Source organism: Mauremys reevesii, linkage group 11 (genome assembly GCF_016161935.1).
Source record: "Mauremys reevesii isolate NIE-2019 linkage group 11, ASM1616193v1, whole genome shotgun sequence".
NCBI classification, from domain to species: Eukaryota; Metazoa; Chordata; order Testudines; family Geoemydidae; genus Mauremys; species Mauremys reevesii.
The window spans coordinates 58,640,902-58,661,668 of NC_052633.1; the positions used below are offsets into that span (position 1 = coordinate 58,640,902).

Sequence of the window (20,767 nt, forward strand, 5' to 3'; positions counted from 1 at the left end):
AATTAAATATTTATGTTAGTAATTTCAACAGATATTGTCCAAGTCACAATAAATATATAAAATAATGAAAGAACCCTGAAGAAAATGAATGGGCAATTGCTCTAGAAGTCTTATTTTTCTTATGTTTGTTTTTATTTGTGTCTTTTGGCATAGGTCATAACAGGAGGGTTCTATTTAGAAACCAAAAATATACAGAGGAGCATTTGCACCTGGCTGAAATGATGTTTCTTTAAAAATAATGTATTAATAATCACAGTAGACAAAAACCACCAAATATAACAGCATCAAATCATGATTTTATTACTGCCAGACTGAAGAATTACTTCAGGCAGCTTCTATCATAACTCGTCAAGATCATCCGTGTACTTGGATTGAATATTTGCAGTTCGCATAAATCCAGCATCTTTCCATGTGATCACATTTGAGTCCGACACAATAGAAGGCTACAAGTTATTTTTATTTGTCTTCATGGACAGGTGTTGCTGACTCAAAAAAAATGTCAGTTTTGTTTACAAAAATTTTTTTAAACAATTATGAATTATTGGTTACTAGTTGCAAGAAAAAAAATCAGTTAAAGCTAGCTTCCTGGAAAACTCTACTAGAAATTTACTCATAAAATCCTCTTTATCTAGTGGAAAAAATATGAGAAAGAGAGCGTAAATGAAGCTCACATATATATTCAATTCCCATTGAAATTTGTTTTAAAATTTGCATTTTTGGAACTGAGCCAAAATCAAGAAGCATTACTCAAACCTCTGTGAGCTTTGGTAGTTTAGATAAAAAGGAAACAGGGTCAAGTCACTGTGGATTTTATAGGATGCCTCTAATGAGGTTTTGTAAAATTAAAACCCACTTGCTTGTCCAGTTTAGAGATGGAAGAAAGCAAAACCCCACTGTTCAGACACCCTGGACTTTGGTGCTCTTTATTTTTAACATGCATGCGTGGTTATAAGTTTCCATGGACACTGAAGAAATAAGACAACATGGATCCTGTCTCAAAGAGCACAGAGCTAGATTCCCCTTCCATGCCCCCCACACCTGCTTTGTTAAACTCTAGCAATACAAAGCTGGCAAATTTTGTAGATCCAGGTACACCAGCACAGTGGTTGTGTTAGGGGTATGTCTCAGGGAAGAGAGAATGGGTGGAGAGTTGTTAGTGATGGATAACAGTGTGGGGAGGAGGGGAAAGAAAAAAAAATTAGAAATTCAGGTTTAGACAAACTAAATTTGAGGAGGTGGCAGTACATTCAAGACTTGACATTGGAAAGACAAATCTCAGCTGAAATATTGCTTTTTCCTCTTGGTTGTACTTAATTGCCTCAATTCTTTTGCTATTTATTATTAAACAACAATTCGGCAAAAGATCTTCTACTATAATTTCTATGAAAGATGCTATAAAAATAAAATTGTATTGCATTTGTAGTATCATACGAAGCATATAAGATTCCTCTGATTTTTCTGATTAATTTTAAATATGTGCAGTGCTATTTAAAAATTTCATGACACAGTATTAAGTAATTCAGAGTCTTAGTTATTCATCTTATTCTAGATTTGAATAAGGATGAAGTTTAGTGATTTCAGCAGTGCAGTAGTTTTTTTCCCCCTCCAATTTTACAATTAAAGTCTTCACATTATTATCCACATGGGGACACACCATAGACACACTCCACCAAATAAGATGTTCTGCAGTAATGGATAAAGAACAGCGCTTCTTATGAAGATCCAGTGATTTATTAACCTCTTGGCACTGGGAGGCAGAATTTCTCAACACTAAGCACTAATGTAAACTGCATTAGCTTAGCTGTTGGATCATGTACTCACATCAAGGAGACAGCCTAGGAAAACATACTCCCTCTCTACACTCCCTAGTTTTGAAAGCAGGAAAACACCTCCCATACAAAGCTGTTTCTATAATACCAATATACCATTTTTTGATAGTGAATTAGGAGAAACTTTCAGTCTTGATAACTTTGACAATTAGAAAGACAGGTCACACTTTATAGTAAGGTTCAATTCCTAAATGTTTTCAACTGGTTCATAAATGATTAATAGAAGTCATCAGCATGCTACAGACATGAGTAGTGAGTGCCATAGACGGTTATCTACATCAGTAGAAGGTGTTATAGGTGGATACAAGCAAGCTCTTATTTTCTCTAACAATCTATAAGAATTAATTAACCATTTATTAAAACACCTATTAATCCCACATCAGCTATTTACAAATGCAGACTTTATACAAAGTCTGACCAAAAAAATTTTTTTTCTTCATCATTTTGCTTTGACGGAGGACTTCACACTCTGATCAGATTCACCAGGTCCCACGAAAGCTCATGCTGCAAAACGTCTGTTAGTCTATAAGGTGCCACAGGACTCTTTGCTGCTTCTACAGAACCAGACTAACACGGCTACCCCTCTGATACAGGTCCTCAGTGAAAAAGCCAAGAACCCCACAATACAAAGCCCCTTGGAATACTGTATTTCTAGGTTTCCCCTGCTTGAAATCAAATCCATGATTGTGACTGAGGCCTCCTTCCACTCTGACAATGCACGGTCCCTCCACACATGATCTCAGGTGCATAATCCGACCTATAGTTTGATAGTTGCCACATCAGCAAAAGCTGTTTTCCCCCCTCTCCCTGTTCCTTTCACAGACCTTATTCCATCTGGCTTTTATGCCCATAAGAGAATTGTTCCAATTTATTCTTGAGCCATGCATAAGGTCCAGATTTGATGTCTGGACCTGCCTGCTCACTAATCAGGCCTGCAAAGGGTAAAACTGCTGCAGAGGCATTATACTTAGCCAGAAAGAGAGTGACCCACACATCTCTCAACAGTGAACTATACCAGATGATTTATGGAGCAGCATTAATGGATTCCAAAGGGAGCCATAACCAGGCCATCTCTGCTAGAGGTTGATTGCCCTGACACAGGGCCACAGTGGGAAAGTTAAAGGGGAAACCCTGGCAGGCGGTTCAACATCTATTGGGAATTCAAGCTCCAAAGCCTAAGGAGAATTCTCACACTGATTCAGAAACAATGAAATATACTTGGCTTAAATCACAAAAAATTGCCATGTGTTGTTTTAGGCCCCCGAGTGAAACCTCAGGAATGAGGTTGATGTGTTTATAAAATGTAAATGCTTAGAATTAAAGATAAATCTCTGCACCTCATCATGTAGTCCTTTTCTCAAGCAAAATTCCCATTATTTCAATGGGTATTTCACATGAGCAAGGAGTGCAGGACTAGACTGTATATCTGACTTTTGAAAAGCAAACTCATTTCCTCAGCCTATTTTAAAGGCCAGTCATCTGGATTTTCTTATCCTTTTGTGAAGCTAGAGTTATAATGAAGCAGCAAAGAATCCTGTGGCACCTTATAGACTAACAGACGTTTTGCAACATGAGCTTTCGTGGGTGAATACCCACTTCTTCGGATGCAAGTAGTGGAAATTTCCAGGGGCAGGTAAATATAAGCAAGCAAGAAGCAAGCTAGAGATAACGAGGTTAGTTCAATCAGGGAGGATGAGGCCCTGTTCTAGCAGTTGAGTGAAAACCAAGGGAGGAGAAACTGGTTCTGTAATTGGCAAGCCATTCACAGTCTTTGTTTAATCCTGAGCTGATGGTGTCAAATTTGCAGATGAACTGGAGCTCAGCAGTTTCTCTTTGAAGTCTGGTCCTGAAGTTTTTTTGCTGCAGGATGGCCACCTTAAGATCTGCTATTGTGTGGCCAGGGAGGTTGAAGTGTTCTCCTACAGGTTTTTGTATATTGCCATTCCTAATATCTGATTTGTGTCCATTTATCCTTTTCCTTAGAGACTGTCCAGTTTGGCCGATGTACATAGCAGAGGGGTATTGCTGGCATATGATGGCATATATAACATTGGTGGACGTGCATATCTACACCCACATATCTACACCAGCGATACCATCACAGGACCTAACCAGATCAGCCACACCATCACCGGTTCATTCACCTGCACGTCCACCAATGTTATATATGCCATCATATGCCAGCAATGCCCCTGCGAACGTCCAGGGAGTGCGGCGGCTGTTCCTGTCTAGAGGCATGCAGCTTCGGGTAGAAGAAAGGGAGGAAGATGTCCTAGTTGACATGGAAGGCAGAAACCACCTTAGGGAGGAAGACCGGGTGGGGTTGCAGCTGTACTTTGTCCTTGTGGAACACCGTATACGGTGGTTCCAATGTGAGTGCCCTGAGCTCAGACACACGCCTCACCGAGGTGATAGCTATGAGGAAGGCTGTCTTCCAGGAAAGGTACAGGAGCGAGCAGGTAGCCATCGGCTCGAACGGGGCACCCATGAGTCTGGAGAGGACCAAGTTAAGATCCCACGTATGGACTGGTTGTCTAATTTGTGGGAACAGGCACTCCAACCCCTTGAGAAATCTAGTGACCATGGGATTGGAGAAGACAGAACACCTGTTTTCACCAGGGTGGAAAGCTGAAATAGCTACCAGGTGCACTCTGATAGATGAAATTGCAAAGCTCTGCTGCTTTAAGGACAGGAGGTAGTCCAAGCTGATAGGCACTGATGCCTGTAGAGGGGCTGTATGACTGAGCGCACCAGCAGGAAAAACGCTTCCAATTGGCTAAGTACGTGGAAATTGGAGGGGGTATCCCCTTTCCACCATGCGCAGGACCCAACTGTCTGATGTTATGTGAGACCACACACGGAGGAAGCAGTAGAGACGATTCTGGAAAGGCGGGGAAGGATCCTGAATGGTGCCACCGACTGCAGAGGAGTCGGCTCTGTGAGCACGATCAGGTCCCACGCTGTTGAGAACATCTCTGGGCTGGAGGGCAGTCTCAGCTCAACTGTGGTGTGCACCGGGGAGTTTACATGCACCGGACTCAACAGCCGTTGCGGCATCGGCGTCGACATGCCGGGACCGTTAGTTGTCCTGTGCCCTCCAGCAAAGGAAGTGGCTCTGATTGCGGTGCAGGAAGCGTCAGTGGCTGTCAAGCCAGCAAAAAGGAGCAGTCAGCACCTGCTTGGGTTGCTTCTGCTTCTGGCCCGGAGACAAGGACCTGCACTGTGGTGGAGGTGCCAGGGAGCTCTGACGCTGCGAGACTTTAGCAGAGTCTGAATGCGGTGCAGGGCCAGTCGGTGCCACGGGGCACTCCGCACCGAAGACGACGGTGCCGAGTCCCGATGAGCGGAGGAAGGAACCGGGCTAAGTGCTGCCTCCATAAGGAGCTGCTTCAGTCTAATATCCCGCTCCTTCTTAGTCCTTGGCTTGAAGGTTTTACAAATGCGGCACTTGTCCACTTGGTGGGATTCCCCCAGACACTTTAGGTAAGAGTCATGGGGGTCTCTCCCATTGGCATCGGCTTCAGACAGGCCAAGCTGGGTTTGAAGCCTGGAGACCCAGCCATGGGCCAAGGTACCGGATAGGGGAGAAGACCCTCTTCCACCCCTCTAAGTAAACTAATTACAACTATCCTAAGTAACTAGTAACAACTATCAACAATTAATCACAAACTATTAACAGGTACTAAGCGAATGCTAAGGAGAGTGGAGATCAGCGAAGCTGCGCTCCACAGTTCCAACGACCATCACAATGGTAAGAAGGGACAGAGGGAGCGCTGGGTCGGCTGGGGCATATATCCAGCACCATGAAGGCGCCATTCCAGGGGGCGCCTCAGCCAACCCACCAAGTGTTCCTAGGGTAAAAATCTTCTGATGATCGTGCACGCGACACGCACACACCTAATTGGAATCGATATGAGCAAGCACTCAAAGAAGAACAAGAGGACATGGCCAGGCATACCTGCTCCCTGGTGAATTGTTAGCTGCAACAGCCCTACCAGTGCTTTGCTTTTGACCAGGCACTGTATCAGCAACTGAACAGTCTCAGGACTGACTGGATTGGGTGCAGACACCATAAAGCCATCTTTTCCCTCTCACATCCTCTACACCTTAGCTATACCAACCACAGTCCAGGATCCAGCCCGTTGGCTTCATATTAAGTCAGTTTTAAGTACCTCATTCTGTCAGTGAAGGAATTTTCATTAAGTTTCAATAAGATTTAAAGATTTAAAACAGCACTCTGAATTTAATTAAATCTTTGTCATTGACACAGCTTGGCTAAACTGAAACAGGTTTATTTAAAAAAAAAATTTATAATAAAATACTGCTTTATGGATTCTTAGATAGCAAATAGTCCATTCTAGAATCAAACATACAGGACTGAGTCTCAAATTCAGCAAAGCATCTAACCAGATGATTAAGTTAATTCTTACCCAGCTAAGCAGTTAAGTGCTACCTAAAATTAACTGCTTAAGCACTTTGCTGAATCAGAGCTTTAACTCCTACAGTTATGAGAGAATTTGGAATAAGCATGTTTTCACCACACATTATCAGTAACACAGCAGTTCTGTCAATGCTTCTATGCTGTAGGTTTCTATCCTGTTTATACAAAATAAAGTTATGAAAAGCATGAAAATATCCTAACAGGAGATTTGTTAAACAGTAAAACAAGTAAAATCCTGCTTATTAAATCCATATTGCTCTTCTTGTTATAAAAGATGCAATTATTATTTTCCAATGGCAAGACAGAAGAAAATCAGAGTTTTACTAAAGACACCAGAGTGAGATGTAGTCATATTTAAATACCTTGTGTATACATTAGCAAACAATATCATGAACATGCTGTGACAATCAGGATCTACCCCTGGGGAGAACAGAAGGTTTTAAAACCCCAACATGAGCTGTTGAACCAACTGATTGCACACTGTATTATTGTACCATAAAAGTATATCAAGTAAGATCTTTTATGAAAGCTTGTAATGTTCTGAACTCGATGGTCATTATGAAATATGTACACAGACTATGGTTATTAATCCATGTATTTCCTTATATAAAAACTCTGCTCATAACCTGTACTACAACTTCAACTACACTTCAACAGTAGGGAGGGACACCTCCCAAGCCAGTTGTTTACCAGAAGCCAAATTCAAGTACTCCTCCATCGTCCAGCCCAAGAAAAGACAATGATGGAGAGTTAATGAGAAGACAGTGAGACATCCTGGCTAGAATTTCCTTTTTGTCAACTGTCTGAAATGGGCCATTTTGATTATCACTACAAAAGTTTTCTCCTGCTGATAATAGCTCATCTTAATTAATTAGCCTCTTAGAGTTGGTAGAGCAACTTCCACCTTTTCATGTTCTCTGTATGTGTGTATATATATCTTCTTACTATATGTTCCATTCTATGCATCCAATGAAGTGGGCTGTAGCCCACGAAAGCTTATGCTCAAATTTGTTAGTCTCTAAGGTGCCACAAATACTCCTGTTCTTCATGCCAGGAGAGAGAAAGAGAGAGGAAAAAGCCTTTTTAAAACAGGCTTGGAACTGAGGATTGTCATCCAGAAACTAAGGCAGACGTGGATTAAGATTTATTGTGGCCCTGGGCACAAAGAACACTTGGGCCCCTCCCAACCGAGGGCTCAGGGGCACCAGAACCAGGGAGGTGGGAGGGCATGCCCACCCCACATTTTTAAAAGTGGACAGGCCTTGCCCACCCACTTTTTAACATGGGCATAGTAGCCTCAGGCAGGTGCGGAGCAGTGGCAGCCTGGGCGTAGTTTGGGTTGGGGCAGGGGTTGTTGCCCTCCCAGACTACAAGCCTTGGGCCAAAGGCAACAGGAGGAGCAGTGCCACATGTGGTTGCTGCCTTGGGCACAAAGCCCAGTAGGGGCAGCCTGTCACTGGGAGCAGGAGAGACCCAGCAGGGCAGCCTGGCAGCAGCAGGAGCTGGTGGAAGCAGCCTGGCAGCAGGAGCTGGGCATGGGCATCGAGCAAGCCCAGGTGGAGTGTGACCTCCGAGTCTCCCTGCTGCCTCCCAGTGGAGGCAGGGCCTCCTCTCCTCGCAGAGTGTTTCTGCATACGCTGGGAAGGGGGCATGAGGCCAAACCGGAGCCCCTGCCCCTGGGTGCCACTAGCAGTGGTGTGCCCCGGGGGCAGGAACACAGGCCGGTGGCTGCTCTCAGGCACTCCAGCCCGCACCCAGGGCAGATGGAGAATCGGGGGCTCCCTGGCCGACTCTCACCACTGCTCAGCTCCAGCTTCTGGCCTGGCTTGGGCCTCGGGAAAGGACGATGACCAGGGGGCAGGGCCACAGTTCTGGCACCGGTGCCTCCCCACACCAACTTCTACGTAGGTTCCAGTGCTTGGAGGCCCCCAAATTGGCCTGGGCCCTTGGGCACAAGCCCCACGCATTAATCTGCCACTGAACTGAGGGACAACAACATCTAGGCAGGAAGCTGAATCTCTCCTAGAGCTGGAATATGCTAGGAAACTGGTCAAAGGCGATAGGTAACTTGTACCAAAAAAGGGGATTTTACCTAATATGGAAGTGTAAAGCCTGAGGTTTCATCTTTATATTTATTTTCTGTGTAACTCATATATATGTTTGCTTTTTCTTAATATTTCACCTTTGAATCTGTGGTTTTTTCTATTAAATAAACGTTTGGGTTATTTTTACTCCAAGCAGGTCTATGGTGTGTGAACCGTGTGGAGTGCATATGCTAAGGTGAACTGGTAACTGGGGTTTCATGCTTTCAGGGTGTGATGAACCACAGAGGAATGGTCTGAGTATCTGGTACATAAGAATACGGGAAGCATGGATTTGACAAGACTTTGGATTGGAGGGGCTGTTGGTGTTATCCTGTAAAGAGTATGTAGACTGTTGAAAGCCAGGGTGATACCTTGGCTTTTGGGCAGGGCTACTGGTGTCAGGGAATTGAACCCTGGCTGCACAGACTAACTGCCCACAAGGTTACAGAACAGTAGGTGACAGAACCCTTTACTGATCTGGGTGATCTCCAAAACATCACAGGTGCATATCAAACTGCTTACGAGTCTATTCTTCCCTTGGTGCATACATACAATTTTCATGAACATTAATGGGAATTATATGAGAACGCTGAGTGGAAAAGGATGTCAATATGTCTGCTAATTGGCATTCAAGGCATTCAAAGTACACCAGAGCTAGCAGGCCTATTTATTGTGCAAATGTAAGAAATTAAAGTGAAGAGTAGAAATTTTGAATATGTACACATTACATAAAAAATTTGCATGCAACACATTTTAGATGAGAAGCTTCTTTCGATCCATTACTATATTGGGCATGATTTTCATTTTTTAATTTACAGTCCATGTCTGTAAAGTAAGATTACATTTTCATGGTTCCAAGTTCTGGAAAAGGAAACGCTGCTAAATGGATCTAAAAGAGAGTGCATTGATCTACAGAACTTGGAAACAGATATGTAGAAGTAAACATTATAAATTGCTATGCTATGATCTCAGAATGATGTCTCTTAAATGTTCTTCAGTAGTAAAATAACTGCTCATCTAAAAGATTCTTAGAGAAAAGGCTGCCATCAAAAAGAATAGATGAATTTTTAGTAGTGTCCAATCAATTGGAATCTAAGAGGTAGAGATAACCAACTTTCTAAACAATGTAATGCAGAAGGTTGGGATTTTTTGATCCAGGTGCTTCCTTCCAAACCCTAGTGCGTCTGATCCTTTTATCATTTACTAAGGAGGAAGGATCTGGATTTGTGCTGGTGGGAGGAGGGGGAAGATTGGGATGGAGAAGGGAAGTAGACTTTCTTTGCGAACACAGTTCCCAAATTAGAACAGAGAAAAGAGGGAGAAAAACAAGAGACTCAATAATGCTGGGCTGTGAAGAATTACTACATAAAGAGCATTTTCTTCCTCTGAGTGTTTTCTTCTTTTTCAGTTTATTCCTGCAAGCAAAGCCTAGAGAAAAGCTAAGGAAAAACGGGGAACACATTCTCCAGGCAGTCATAAATTCGTTGTCAGTAAATCAGAAGAGCACAGGTACCGTGACTGTTGCAGGGAGCAGAATATCAACTGACAGTTCTGAGCAATGAGAAAGCACAAACTTTTCTTTTTTATTTGCTGCACCATAGAAATTTGAAAGAAAAAAAGAAGAATCAGATTTTCTTTTAGTTCCAATTTACAGATTAACAGTTTAAAGTTGATGTTTTTTCCTTCAACCATTTAATATAATTTCTTGATCCCAAGCTACATCTTAAAAATAAATGGAAAGACCATTTTATACGATGTTTAGTTTACCTTTCACAGGCTTTTTACTGGTAACTGAATACCTTATAGAGGATGCCATTTTAGTTATCCTAATATTGTAGGAGACACGCATTTCTGAATATGCAGTTGTCAGAGCCAGATTAACTTCCGGGAGCAGCATGGAGCCACGGCATCCAGGCAACCTGCCTGAATGCCCCTTTTAATGGCCCGGAGATTGCTGCCTGTGATTTATTTTTGCGGGGCCCCCCTTAAGCCAGGGCCCTGGGCAGCAGCCCCTAAAACCTCTGCCTAAATCCAGCCCTGGCAGTAGTTACTATTGAAGGATTGAATACAAAGGCTAAACTTTACATGTACATCCACAAACCACTTCTTAGAAACAGTTTAAAAGCTTGATCTTTATAGGTCCTAAAAAGCCTACTGAGTGATATGCTTTCACTATACCCAAGATTCCATTGTTTAGCACAGATCCATTTTTCCCCAAGGCCATCACAGATGCAGCAAGATGTACAGAATAAAGAACAATACTATAATAGAGTTTGTTGAACATATACCTGGGCAAATTTTTCCAATGTGCGAGTTTAAACTGCACATTGAAAAATACATGTGTGTGCAGAAATCATAGTTGTGTAAACAAGGGACACCATGTCCACATTTTTTAAAAAGCACAATTCCAAGCACAAATGCAGAATCTGCATGCATATATGTTGTGTGCATATTGTACAGCTGAACTTAGACATTTGTGTTTGAAATTTCAGTCCACGCTGCACCAGGGGATTTTTAGAGTCACATTTTCATAGGCATGAGTAATCATTTAATGAGACTCACCCCTCACACAGGCTTTTGAAAATGTAGCTCTTAATAGGTTAAATTAACAGGTTAATAGTGTGTAATGCATGCATGTTCCCAAAAGTAGACTTTCACATTCAACTTGTTTCTAGTTCCTAGAAGTAGCTTCTTGGAAAATATCTGTACTAATGTAATTATAGGTCCAGTACCCCTGTTGCCTCCAAATTGCAAAGATATTCACACACACTGTCACCAATTTGCACAAAAGATTAAAAAACTAGAACAGTTTTTCACATTACAAATAGATATTTGCATGAAAATTTAATTTTTAAAGAGCTTTGCTATGTAACCCCACGTGGTTTAAATTAAGCATGCATTGATTTCTAAATTACACCTTTTATAAAGGGGTCAAGTATAAATCTTTAGACTGTTTTGAATTAAACTTTAGCACTGGTAATCTTTCTGTAGCATCTTTGTTCTGCTATGTCACCAAGACAGCAAATCAAATGTTTTCAAATATCATTTCAGAGAGATGTTCATTTATCATCTTCATTTTAACTGGGGAAATATAGATAACTGGGTCTGAAAAATAGAAATCTCATTATCTTTACTTGTATTGTCAAGAAAATATAGTGGTTATTATTTAAATATGCTTCAAAGAACTATTACAACTTTTCAAATATGATTTAAAAAAGGCGTACCTGTCACAAGCTGGTTTCAGCTCAAATAAGGTCATTTTTAGGTTCATCATGATTGGACATGAAGTCCCTCAACTTGCTAAATACTGACAGCAGAACAGTGTTACTGCAAGTGTAATCAGAGCAGTGAATGAATTCAACTGATAAAGTGGGGTCACTGAAAGTATATAGCTACCACAAGGTAATCTTTAAGCACTTAATGATCAAACTAGAAATGGATTGCATATATAATAAGATTAACCTAAATACATGTTCTTTTGGTTAGCATTTTTAATGTACTCCTGTTCTACTAAAACAAAAACTCATTTACCAATTCTTAACACCATAGTTTTGTCTAGATTTCATTTATAAGGTTGCTAAACATTAATCCATTAAATTGTCACATTCCAGAGAGGTATCTGACTCAATTATTTACTGTTACTCCTTTTGTACTGGCAGAGAACTGTGCACAACTGTAAATCCAATGTTCTAAACCATCACATATTGAGGCTCAAATTTAGAATGGGGAGAAAATGCATTAACACTAAATACAAGTGCCTCATTTAAAAATTCCGCTGTTGTCATTCCACAGCTTCTGGCATATTGTGTTCGGGTTTCTTTTCTATTTGTAGTATAAGAATAATTGCAGTATCTCCAAGGGCACTATATGGTAGTTGGGGGTGTATGTGAACTTTTGATGATGACCACCAGTGGACAGCAAGTTCCTTCCCATCCATTTACTTCAAGTCTTCCTATACCAGCCCAAGAAATTAGAAAAAGAGGAACAATCAGTGTTGTGCTGATAATAATATTTAGCACTTAGATAACACTTTTCATCCACAGATCTCTGAGCACTTTGGTGTCACTACCCCTACATTAGTGGCCATCTGATTGACATACCTCTACTGGTTCATCAAGCAGCAAAAGAAAATTCAACAGCACCATAATTAACAGTAAACTGTATTTAGAAAGAACACTTTAATTAGCCAGACAGATGGACTATGTGAGCTGGTTGGGAAGACTGCAGAACCCAAACCACATGACTCTTCTTTAAAGCTCCATTTGCAAGTCCAAACTGCAGAAATGACCAACAAACTGATGAATGTAGGGTATTAATAGAACTTAGGGCATGTCTACCCTGCAATTAAACACATTCAGCTGGCTTGTGCCAGCTGACTTGGGCTTCCGGAGCTCAGGCTAAGGGTCTAGTTAATTGCGGTGTAGACATTCTGAGTCAGTCTGCAGCCCAAACTCTGGGACTCTCTCACTGCACAGGGTCCTAGAGCCCAGGCTGCAGCCCAAGCTGCAATGTCTGCACCACAATTAACTAGCCCCTTAGCCCGAGCCCCTTGAGCCAGAGTCAGCTGGCATGGCCAACTGTAGATTTTTTGATTGCAGTGTAGACAGACTGTTAGAGATTAGCATACCCATCTACCTGGCAAAATTTTTAAGATGACACTTTGTTACCAAAAAAATGCATATTTGGGTCAAATTCACCATTTTGTTTTTCCAGCCAAAAACTGTTTTATTTTGACTTTTTCAGAAGGAAACATTTAGATTCAAAACAACTGCTTGTTTATAAGTTTACTTCCATTTTATTTTTAGAAGTGGTAAAAATCCCTCAAAATTAAACTAAACAATTTGTTTCAAAACCAAACATGTTTCATTTGACCCAAAGCATTTTTTAAACTTTAGTTTCACTGAAAATTTCATTTCAGGTTGACCGAAAACTAGTTATTTTTAGTTCAACCACTGAACTAAAAAACAAAACAAACAAAAAATCAGTTATTTACACAGATCTACAACCAAATGTGCAGCCACATCAAACTGCAAAAACAGAGTGCAGAGACGTCCAGAGGGTTGACCTACTTTGTCCAATATGAAAGATCTGTTCTCTCTAGCCAAAGGTTGAAATAACTTTATCAAATGAGCTTTCATTCCAACAGGCACTCTTATGCAGTTCATTGATCCATTGAAAAATAGCATTTTTGGAGACTCATATTCCTTCTTTTTGAACCCCAAAACAAACAAACAAAAGGCACAAGACTTTGTGCTTAGTAAAGTTAATTTAATTTGAAATAGATCCTAATAACCCTCAATCATTAATTACATATTTTGAACCCATGATTAGAAGAGATTGGATGACCACCAAGTAACAAATCATGTTAGAGCTGAGTTGAGCCATAGGCTATAAAGATAATACTATTTGGCTCAAGTAATTTTCAAGTGAATTGATGAACACTTATCTGGGACTTCCAAAGAATTTTAATGTGCATCATTAACATTCTCTTACACTTGAGTAGCTTACTCATTAAACCCAAGCTGATTTGAGCTCTAGCTCATTTGGATTTAGTTACTATAGGTAATGCAAAAAAAGTCATCATTTAGACTTGATCAAGAAATATTTACGTAGGCAAAACTCCCATGCTTTGGCTTTAAATGGGAATTTTGTCTGAATAAGGACTGCAAGATACGGCCTCAACAATACTAAGAAACGTAACTCAGACATGCGAGGAGGAAGTGTGTCTCAGCTATGCATGTATAACTTCAAAATCTGCCCTTCGAATACAATGTAAAGTATTAACTTTGTATAAAATAATTATGAGTCTTGGTGGTCAAATCAACGAGCTAAAGAGACATAAGGCCTGTTGAATCACATATTAACTTCTTATTTAAAATATTTAGGGCCCGCTTTTTAGAGGGGGAGAGTACTCATGCTTCCAACTGAAGTCCATGGGAGCTGCAGGTGCTCAGCATCTCCGAAAATCAGCCCTTAATGATTTCAGATTTTCCACAATGATTTTAATTTGTACTGGATCTTTATATCTATAGTGACAACAACAAAAAAACAAAAAAAAACAAAGATCCTGAAAATTGCAGAAAATTCATGTGTCTGATAATGCACATTGCTTCCAAGGGCAGGTAGCAATCTAAAAATATTAACATGTTCACTTATCTTCTTTAAAATGTTATTTACTGATAATTAATATTCCTTATTGCTAATAGGGCTATGATGTAATGTTTTGTCACACAACAAAAGGAGAACTCCTGTATGTTGAGTCTTCAGGTAATACATAGATCAAAAAGTTTCAGATTTCTCTAACATTTCTTTCTGTGCGACGTCCCAAAATGAATTGCAGCTGCTTTGTATAAATTCCTCTTCCCAACCACTATGATGACAATATCCTGTATTCTTCTAAATATTCTGATTTAAATCCATAAAATAATTTTGGCAGCTAAATTACGCAACTCAATGCTTTCCTGTTTTAATTTTTACATATGCAAGTACACAATATTAATAGTTAGACAATGTTTTCATACATCTAAATGTCTTTGTATAATGACTGTTGCCCAAAGAATTTCCCACTGATAACAAATGTGTTTACATTGCATGTCTATTCATTCTCCACATGTACATTTCTAGCAGAGTAAGACGAAATCACTCCCACGCAGACAAAGTTTATAAAGACTGCATGGGGTCAAACTTACCAATAAAGCCAAATCCCAGACAGGGGAAAATACAACAACAACAGAACATCAGTCCCCAGCCTTAGCTTTCCCCCTCAGCCTGGCTGTCCTCAGGATTTCTTTCAGGATCTCACTCTTCTACCCCTAGCTCTCTCTGATCAGAGTAACATCCACATCCCATATCACCAATGGAATTAAGTCAGACCTGTGACAATGAGTCAGCAGAGTTTATTTAGCAGCAATATGCAAATTTCTAACTCCTGCTAACAGAGTGAGTCAAAAGAAGTCTCGCATTCCTATGTGGCATTGCAGATCCTGCCAGGCTGTTATAACCAGTGTTGTAATGAAACTGCAGATCCCAGTGGCTGACTTGCTGAATATTGGTTAGCAAGTGCACTTCCATAAGGCATGCTATTTTGTGGGGGAAGGGGAGGGTTAATAATTCAGTCCAATGCCTACATTTTGGACCACAAAGACACTTTAGGATTTGACATTTTATTTCTCTCGAATATTGTCTGTTATTTACTCTTGGTTAGAAGTATACATTGCTAAATGGTATATAGACAATGTGATTTTTCAAAAACAATCAGATCTCTCCTCCTGTCTGAGAAAAAAAATTGTTCACAAATACTGCAATGAATGAGAAACTGAATTTCATTGCGCCATGTTTTCAATTGCTTTTTTGCAAGTACTCATGAACATGAAGCTTTGTTCATGGAAAATGAGTTTCGGGCTCATGGTTAAATCCACGTCATGACTAAATGAAATTCATTTTGGATGGAGTAGCATAGAAAACAAATGTTTATCAGATTAGCAGAGATGGATGATAGGTAGCCATGCAGAGAGGTAGAAAATGAAGGGGAGGCAGAGGGGGGCGGAAAAATAAGAAAGTTACAGCTGGAAGCATCCACTCATCACCTGTCTGGACCCATTTTGCACGGGATAAGCCCCCTGCAGCTTCTGTGAAAGGCAGGCAAACTGAGATGCAGGTGGGGACAAGATGGGCACTTTGACACAACGGAGAGGAGTTGAAGACCTTGACAGGTGGAGAAGTATCTCCTCAATGCATCTTCACCAATGTACCTGGAACCCACTGTACCAAAATCCACCCCAGAAGAAGCAACAAAAGGTAGAGCAGCCAGTAGGACTCCACCTGCAAGATGCTATATCTGCTCAAGACCAGCTGGTTCTCCTTCCCTGAAGAACTTCCTCTGGTGTCTGCTCCTCCACCCACAGCCAGGCTGTAGAGGAGAGAGCTGGGTCCTGGAGAAAGGGAAGAGGGAATTTGCTATGAGAGACATTTTCACTTCTGTGAGAGGTGAAAGCTATCTTCTCCCAGACTGTGCCCCCCTCCTCAGTCAATATACCACCATGGGTTCAGTGTTGCCAAAACTCCAATCATTAACACAATTAAAAGACAGATAAATTCAGGACCACATCTCTCACAAAATGGACTGTGCAACATTCCTGTGCAGAGTCCCTAGCATAGAGCCAATTTAATAAACCAGCCAAGGATCCAGCTGCACCATTGCACGTACACACCACACACAAATACTAAAAACTAATTTTACATGTGCCCTTACTCACAATTTTATGTAATGTAAAGATATAATAGTTTAATTTTTATAGCAGTGATTCTGGCCAGGCCAGACTCAAGCTGTTACAAAGGAAAAAGCTTAAGATGTCCTAAAAACAGGAAGTCAACATGAGCAAAGGGACAGGGCATCAGACTGGGACTTAGGAAAGTTGGGTTCTATTCCCAGCCTCCTCTTCTAAACTGCTGCATGACCTCACGCAAATCACTTCCCCTCTTCTCTGACTGTTTTTCTCCTCTAACCCCGTATCTATTATGTCTGCTTAGGCTGCAAGATCTTCAAGGCAAAGATTGTATCTTACTGTGCATCTGTACAGTTTCTAGCAAAATAGGACCCCAATCTGTGTGGGAACTAGAATTGCCAACCCTCCAGGATTGTCCTTGGACTCTCCAGGAATAAAAGGTTAACCCTTAATTAAATATTATGTCATGTGATGAAACCTCCAGGAATATGTCCAACCAGAATTGGCAACCCTAGGGGAACCCTCACACCAACTGCTTGGCCATCTGCCTGAGTAAAACAAAGGTTGGTGACATGATTGCACTCTCCCCATACCAATTATAGTTATACTCTTCCAACCAGGAAAGAAAGATAATCCCATGTGAGTAATCACAACACATTTAATAATGAATATACATACAGTGAGAATAGCTTGCAGGCAAATCCATAGGCTGAATTTTTTTCAGATGTGATAGGAGGCAAAAAAAATTCTAAAAAGCAAATCTGTAAAAAATATCAGTGTTTGAAAACAGATAAAAGGGGCAGAATTCATTCATTAGTTTACTCAATTCTACTGACAGTGCCATTAACAGTATCTCTTTTCCAAATATGCAATAAGGAGATGAGGTTTTCCTAATGGCATTTTAACTTGGAAATGAAGCAGTATCAGATGACCACAATTTTAAAAGTTAGGCATAAGCACGGGTAACTAATTTGCATGCATAGGTTAGGGGGTGTGTGTGTGTGTGTGTGTGTGTGTGTGTGTGTGTGTGTGTGTGTGTGTGTGTGTGTGTGTGTGTGTGTGTGTGTGTGTGTGTGTGTGTGTGTGTGTGTGAGAGAGAGAGAGAGATTGTGTCCACCCAATTATGAAAATCTGCCTGTAAATTTTTGCAAAAAACTCCGCTTTAATACTCTGCCAATTACGATTTTATATTGGAAGCTATAATCTAGCTTTCTCTTAGGAAACAAAAAAAGACTATGTCTAGCCCGGATTTTAAAGCTCAGAATTAGTGTTCATCATAAAAAATAACTATTGCAACATGCTGATGTTGAGGACAAATCCTTTCAAAGAATTTCATTTCAAATACAAGCATTGTTTGAAGTACGTTACCTTACACTACAAAGATGATTATATTTTTTTCAAATGTTTTCAATGTTTTTCAAAATACCAAAATTGATTAGACTGTTTTAGAAACAGTTTGTTAAATTACACTTACATCAAAGGTGCCTTTGAATTTTACAAGTACATGAAACCATTCAAACCAATGAGCCTCTATATTTTATTCAGAACTTAAATATGGGCAAACTGTTTGTTTGTTTTCCTGAAAAGTGTTTTTGAAAAACTTTAGTTAGGATGGGGAGTAAAATTGTATGGCCAACTTAAAAACTCCTGAATCTTGTAATTCTAATAAAAATGCTGATAGAAGCTACTGTAAAATATGCATTCAATGGCATGTATGTTTAAATGGCTCAGTGTAGAAACACCAACATATATAGTCTGACTCTCTAGGATTACGTCTAACAGCTGAGCTGATATGACAAGTCATCGGGTGTCAGTCAAACAAGGTAAAAGATAAGTGGTTTCACTGATCAGGACACACGTCTCTTGCCCGGGGGAAGAACAACAGATGCCACTTCCTGTAAAGTCTTGTGTATTTCCTTTCTTTAGGGAATTAAAGATCCAGGCTACTGAACTGCTTTGGCTGGCAGTTGACCTTTTTAATTTCTCCAGTACACTTTGTTCATAAAACATTTGCTGGTTCAAGAAGGAAAATATCTGAACAAGGAGGTCCAAATGTTTTATATACTAAATCCAAATTCTCAAACCAAGGGGTTAGCCATGTTAAAAAACCCTAATATAAACGTATTACTCACATATGCTAATGCCAACAGCTGACGTTCCAAAGCTAGAACAAAGATGCAGGGCCAAATTCTGTTCTTGCTTACACCAGTGTAGCTTCATTGAAGTAAATGGAGTTAATCCAAAATTCTCTCTCTAAAACTGAGGCAGAATTTAACTCAACATATAATGCATCTGTGTGCATTTCATTTCCAGCTGTATCAGGGCTATTCCTTTCCATATCTGTGGATATTTAAAGAGACAAAACTCCCTTTCTAAAGCAGATCAAAAGAAAAAAAATCCAGAACATAAAGAAAGAACCCAATACCCCTTTTTCATATAAAGCAATAAATTAGTAGTGTTTCCCTGCACAGGGATTGTCAGACTAGTTGAAGAAGCATAGAGGAGAGGATCAGTGTTGGTGGGGAAAGCTGAAGGACCCCAGATAAGCATTCACACAACCTCATACTCAGGCAAACATGCAGCCACAAAGTGGCAGATGGTACCTTGAAATCCACCCACCTTCTTAACTTTCTCGCAGTTTGCACCTATTGTAGCTGTCTCCAAGACCAGCTCATGCATACAGGACAGCAGCTCAGACAGTTCCATACCAGTCAAGCTTCTGTGCTCCATGGCATTCAGTTCAGCCTGGGATGACACCAAAAGATACCCACATCCCTGGCAGCATTTAGCCTTTTGATAAGTGGAGAAATGGGGGAAGGATCAGAGTTATCAGAGGGGAGAGAGAGAGCAGGGCCAGAGGACAGTCTGCATAAAATACATTAAAAAAAACCAGAATGAATGAAACAAACATGGAAAAGAGAAGTGACCAAAAAAAAAAAAAAAGAGGAGAGAAGAGAAGAGAAAAAAAGGACAGAAATAAAGCAACAGGATATGCCAATCCATCCTAAAGGAGGATGACAGTCCAATAACAAAACATTGGTAACTACTTATTTAGACAAACAAACCAGGCCAAATTCATCCTTTGGGTAAGATGATGCAGCTTAATTGAGCTGAGCTGTGTATTGCACCCGCTCTTCAGTAGGTATGAATTTGGTGTTTCATCCTCAAATTATACCATCTGTTCACTGAGCTAAGGAGCTTTACCCCACAGGGGAGCTATTAAAAAGAGTACTATTACCAAGAGTTCTGAGAACAGATCATCAACATTTCTGTGCAGATCTCAACGTACTGAAGGTTGTGTGTGTATTGGCAATAGCCATCTTGGACCACTTCCCCTACACTCTGCCCACTATTCCATTTCCTCTTGGAATATGAGTCATAGTCCTAACTACTCAGAAATGTCACACAGACACCATTGATTAAAAAACTAACTAGTCACAACAAATTCTCTTTCCTCCAAACTTCAGAATCACTTTCTCCCTCATCTTCTTAATAATCATCATTAAAAAGTCTAGTACACTGCCAGGACAGGCAATATTATGGATAAGCAGCATAACACACTCCTCTTTTCACTGTAAGTTATCAAACACTTAGATTTACATCGATTGTAAGCTTTCAGGGGCAGGGACTGTCTTTTTTGTTCTGTGTTTGCACAGCACCTAGCACAATGAGGTCCAGAACTGGGGCTCCTAGAGACATTACTGCAATACAAATAAAAATCCCAAACTCATGATGTCTAAACATTTGGTTTATATAGCAGAAATTTGACACACCATAAATAGATAAAGTGCATGCCAAAATACCACACAATCACTACATGATTTTACAAGGTAAAACTGACACAGCTGAAGCACCCATCCTACCTGTTCTGTTTCTCTTCCTCCCTGCTTCTCTCTGCCTCACCCCTGTATATGCCGCTTGGTCCTTCCCTCCCTGAACACACTGCCCAGCTGCTGCATTTCATTTGCTTCTCTCCTGATCCTCTCCACTCATGACTGGCAGCTCCAGCTCCACCGGTGCATTCAGCCCGAGCACCCTGTTTCCTCCTCAGATGTAGCAGGAGGCCCTTGCTCCCCTTCCTTATTTTCAGACACTTACCAGCCTCTTGACAAGAAGAGCTGGCAGCATGTGACAAGCCAGACTTCCACTCACCATCTGTGGTCACTGGACCAGTTTGGGAGCCAATGG

The 20,767-nt window shown here is 40.6% G+C and overlaps 1 protein-coding gene across 3 annotated transcripts in view; it reads right to left on the reverse strand.

Moving 5' to 3' along the window:
• The window catches only part of THSD7B (thrombospondin type 1 domain containing 7B), a 733,398-nt gene that overhangs the window by 336,536 nt on the left and 376,095 nt on the right, over positions 1-20,767 (reverse strand). The window contains exon 1 of one of the 3 annotated variants that reach the window (XM_039494618.1): positions 15,044-15,131. The exons of the other annotated variants lie outside the window; for them this stretch is intronic. Within the exon in view, the coding sequence (XP_039350552.1) occupies positions 15,044-15,092 (49 nt within the window). The 5' untranslated portion in view covers positions 15,093-15,131. Of the gene's footprint in view, positions 1-15,043; positions 15,132-20,767 lie in introns of those variants that run through there. 3 annotated transcript variants of the gene reach the window in all.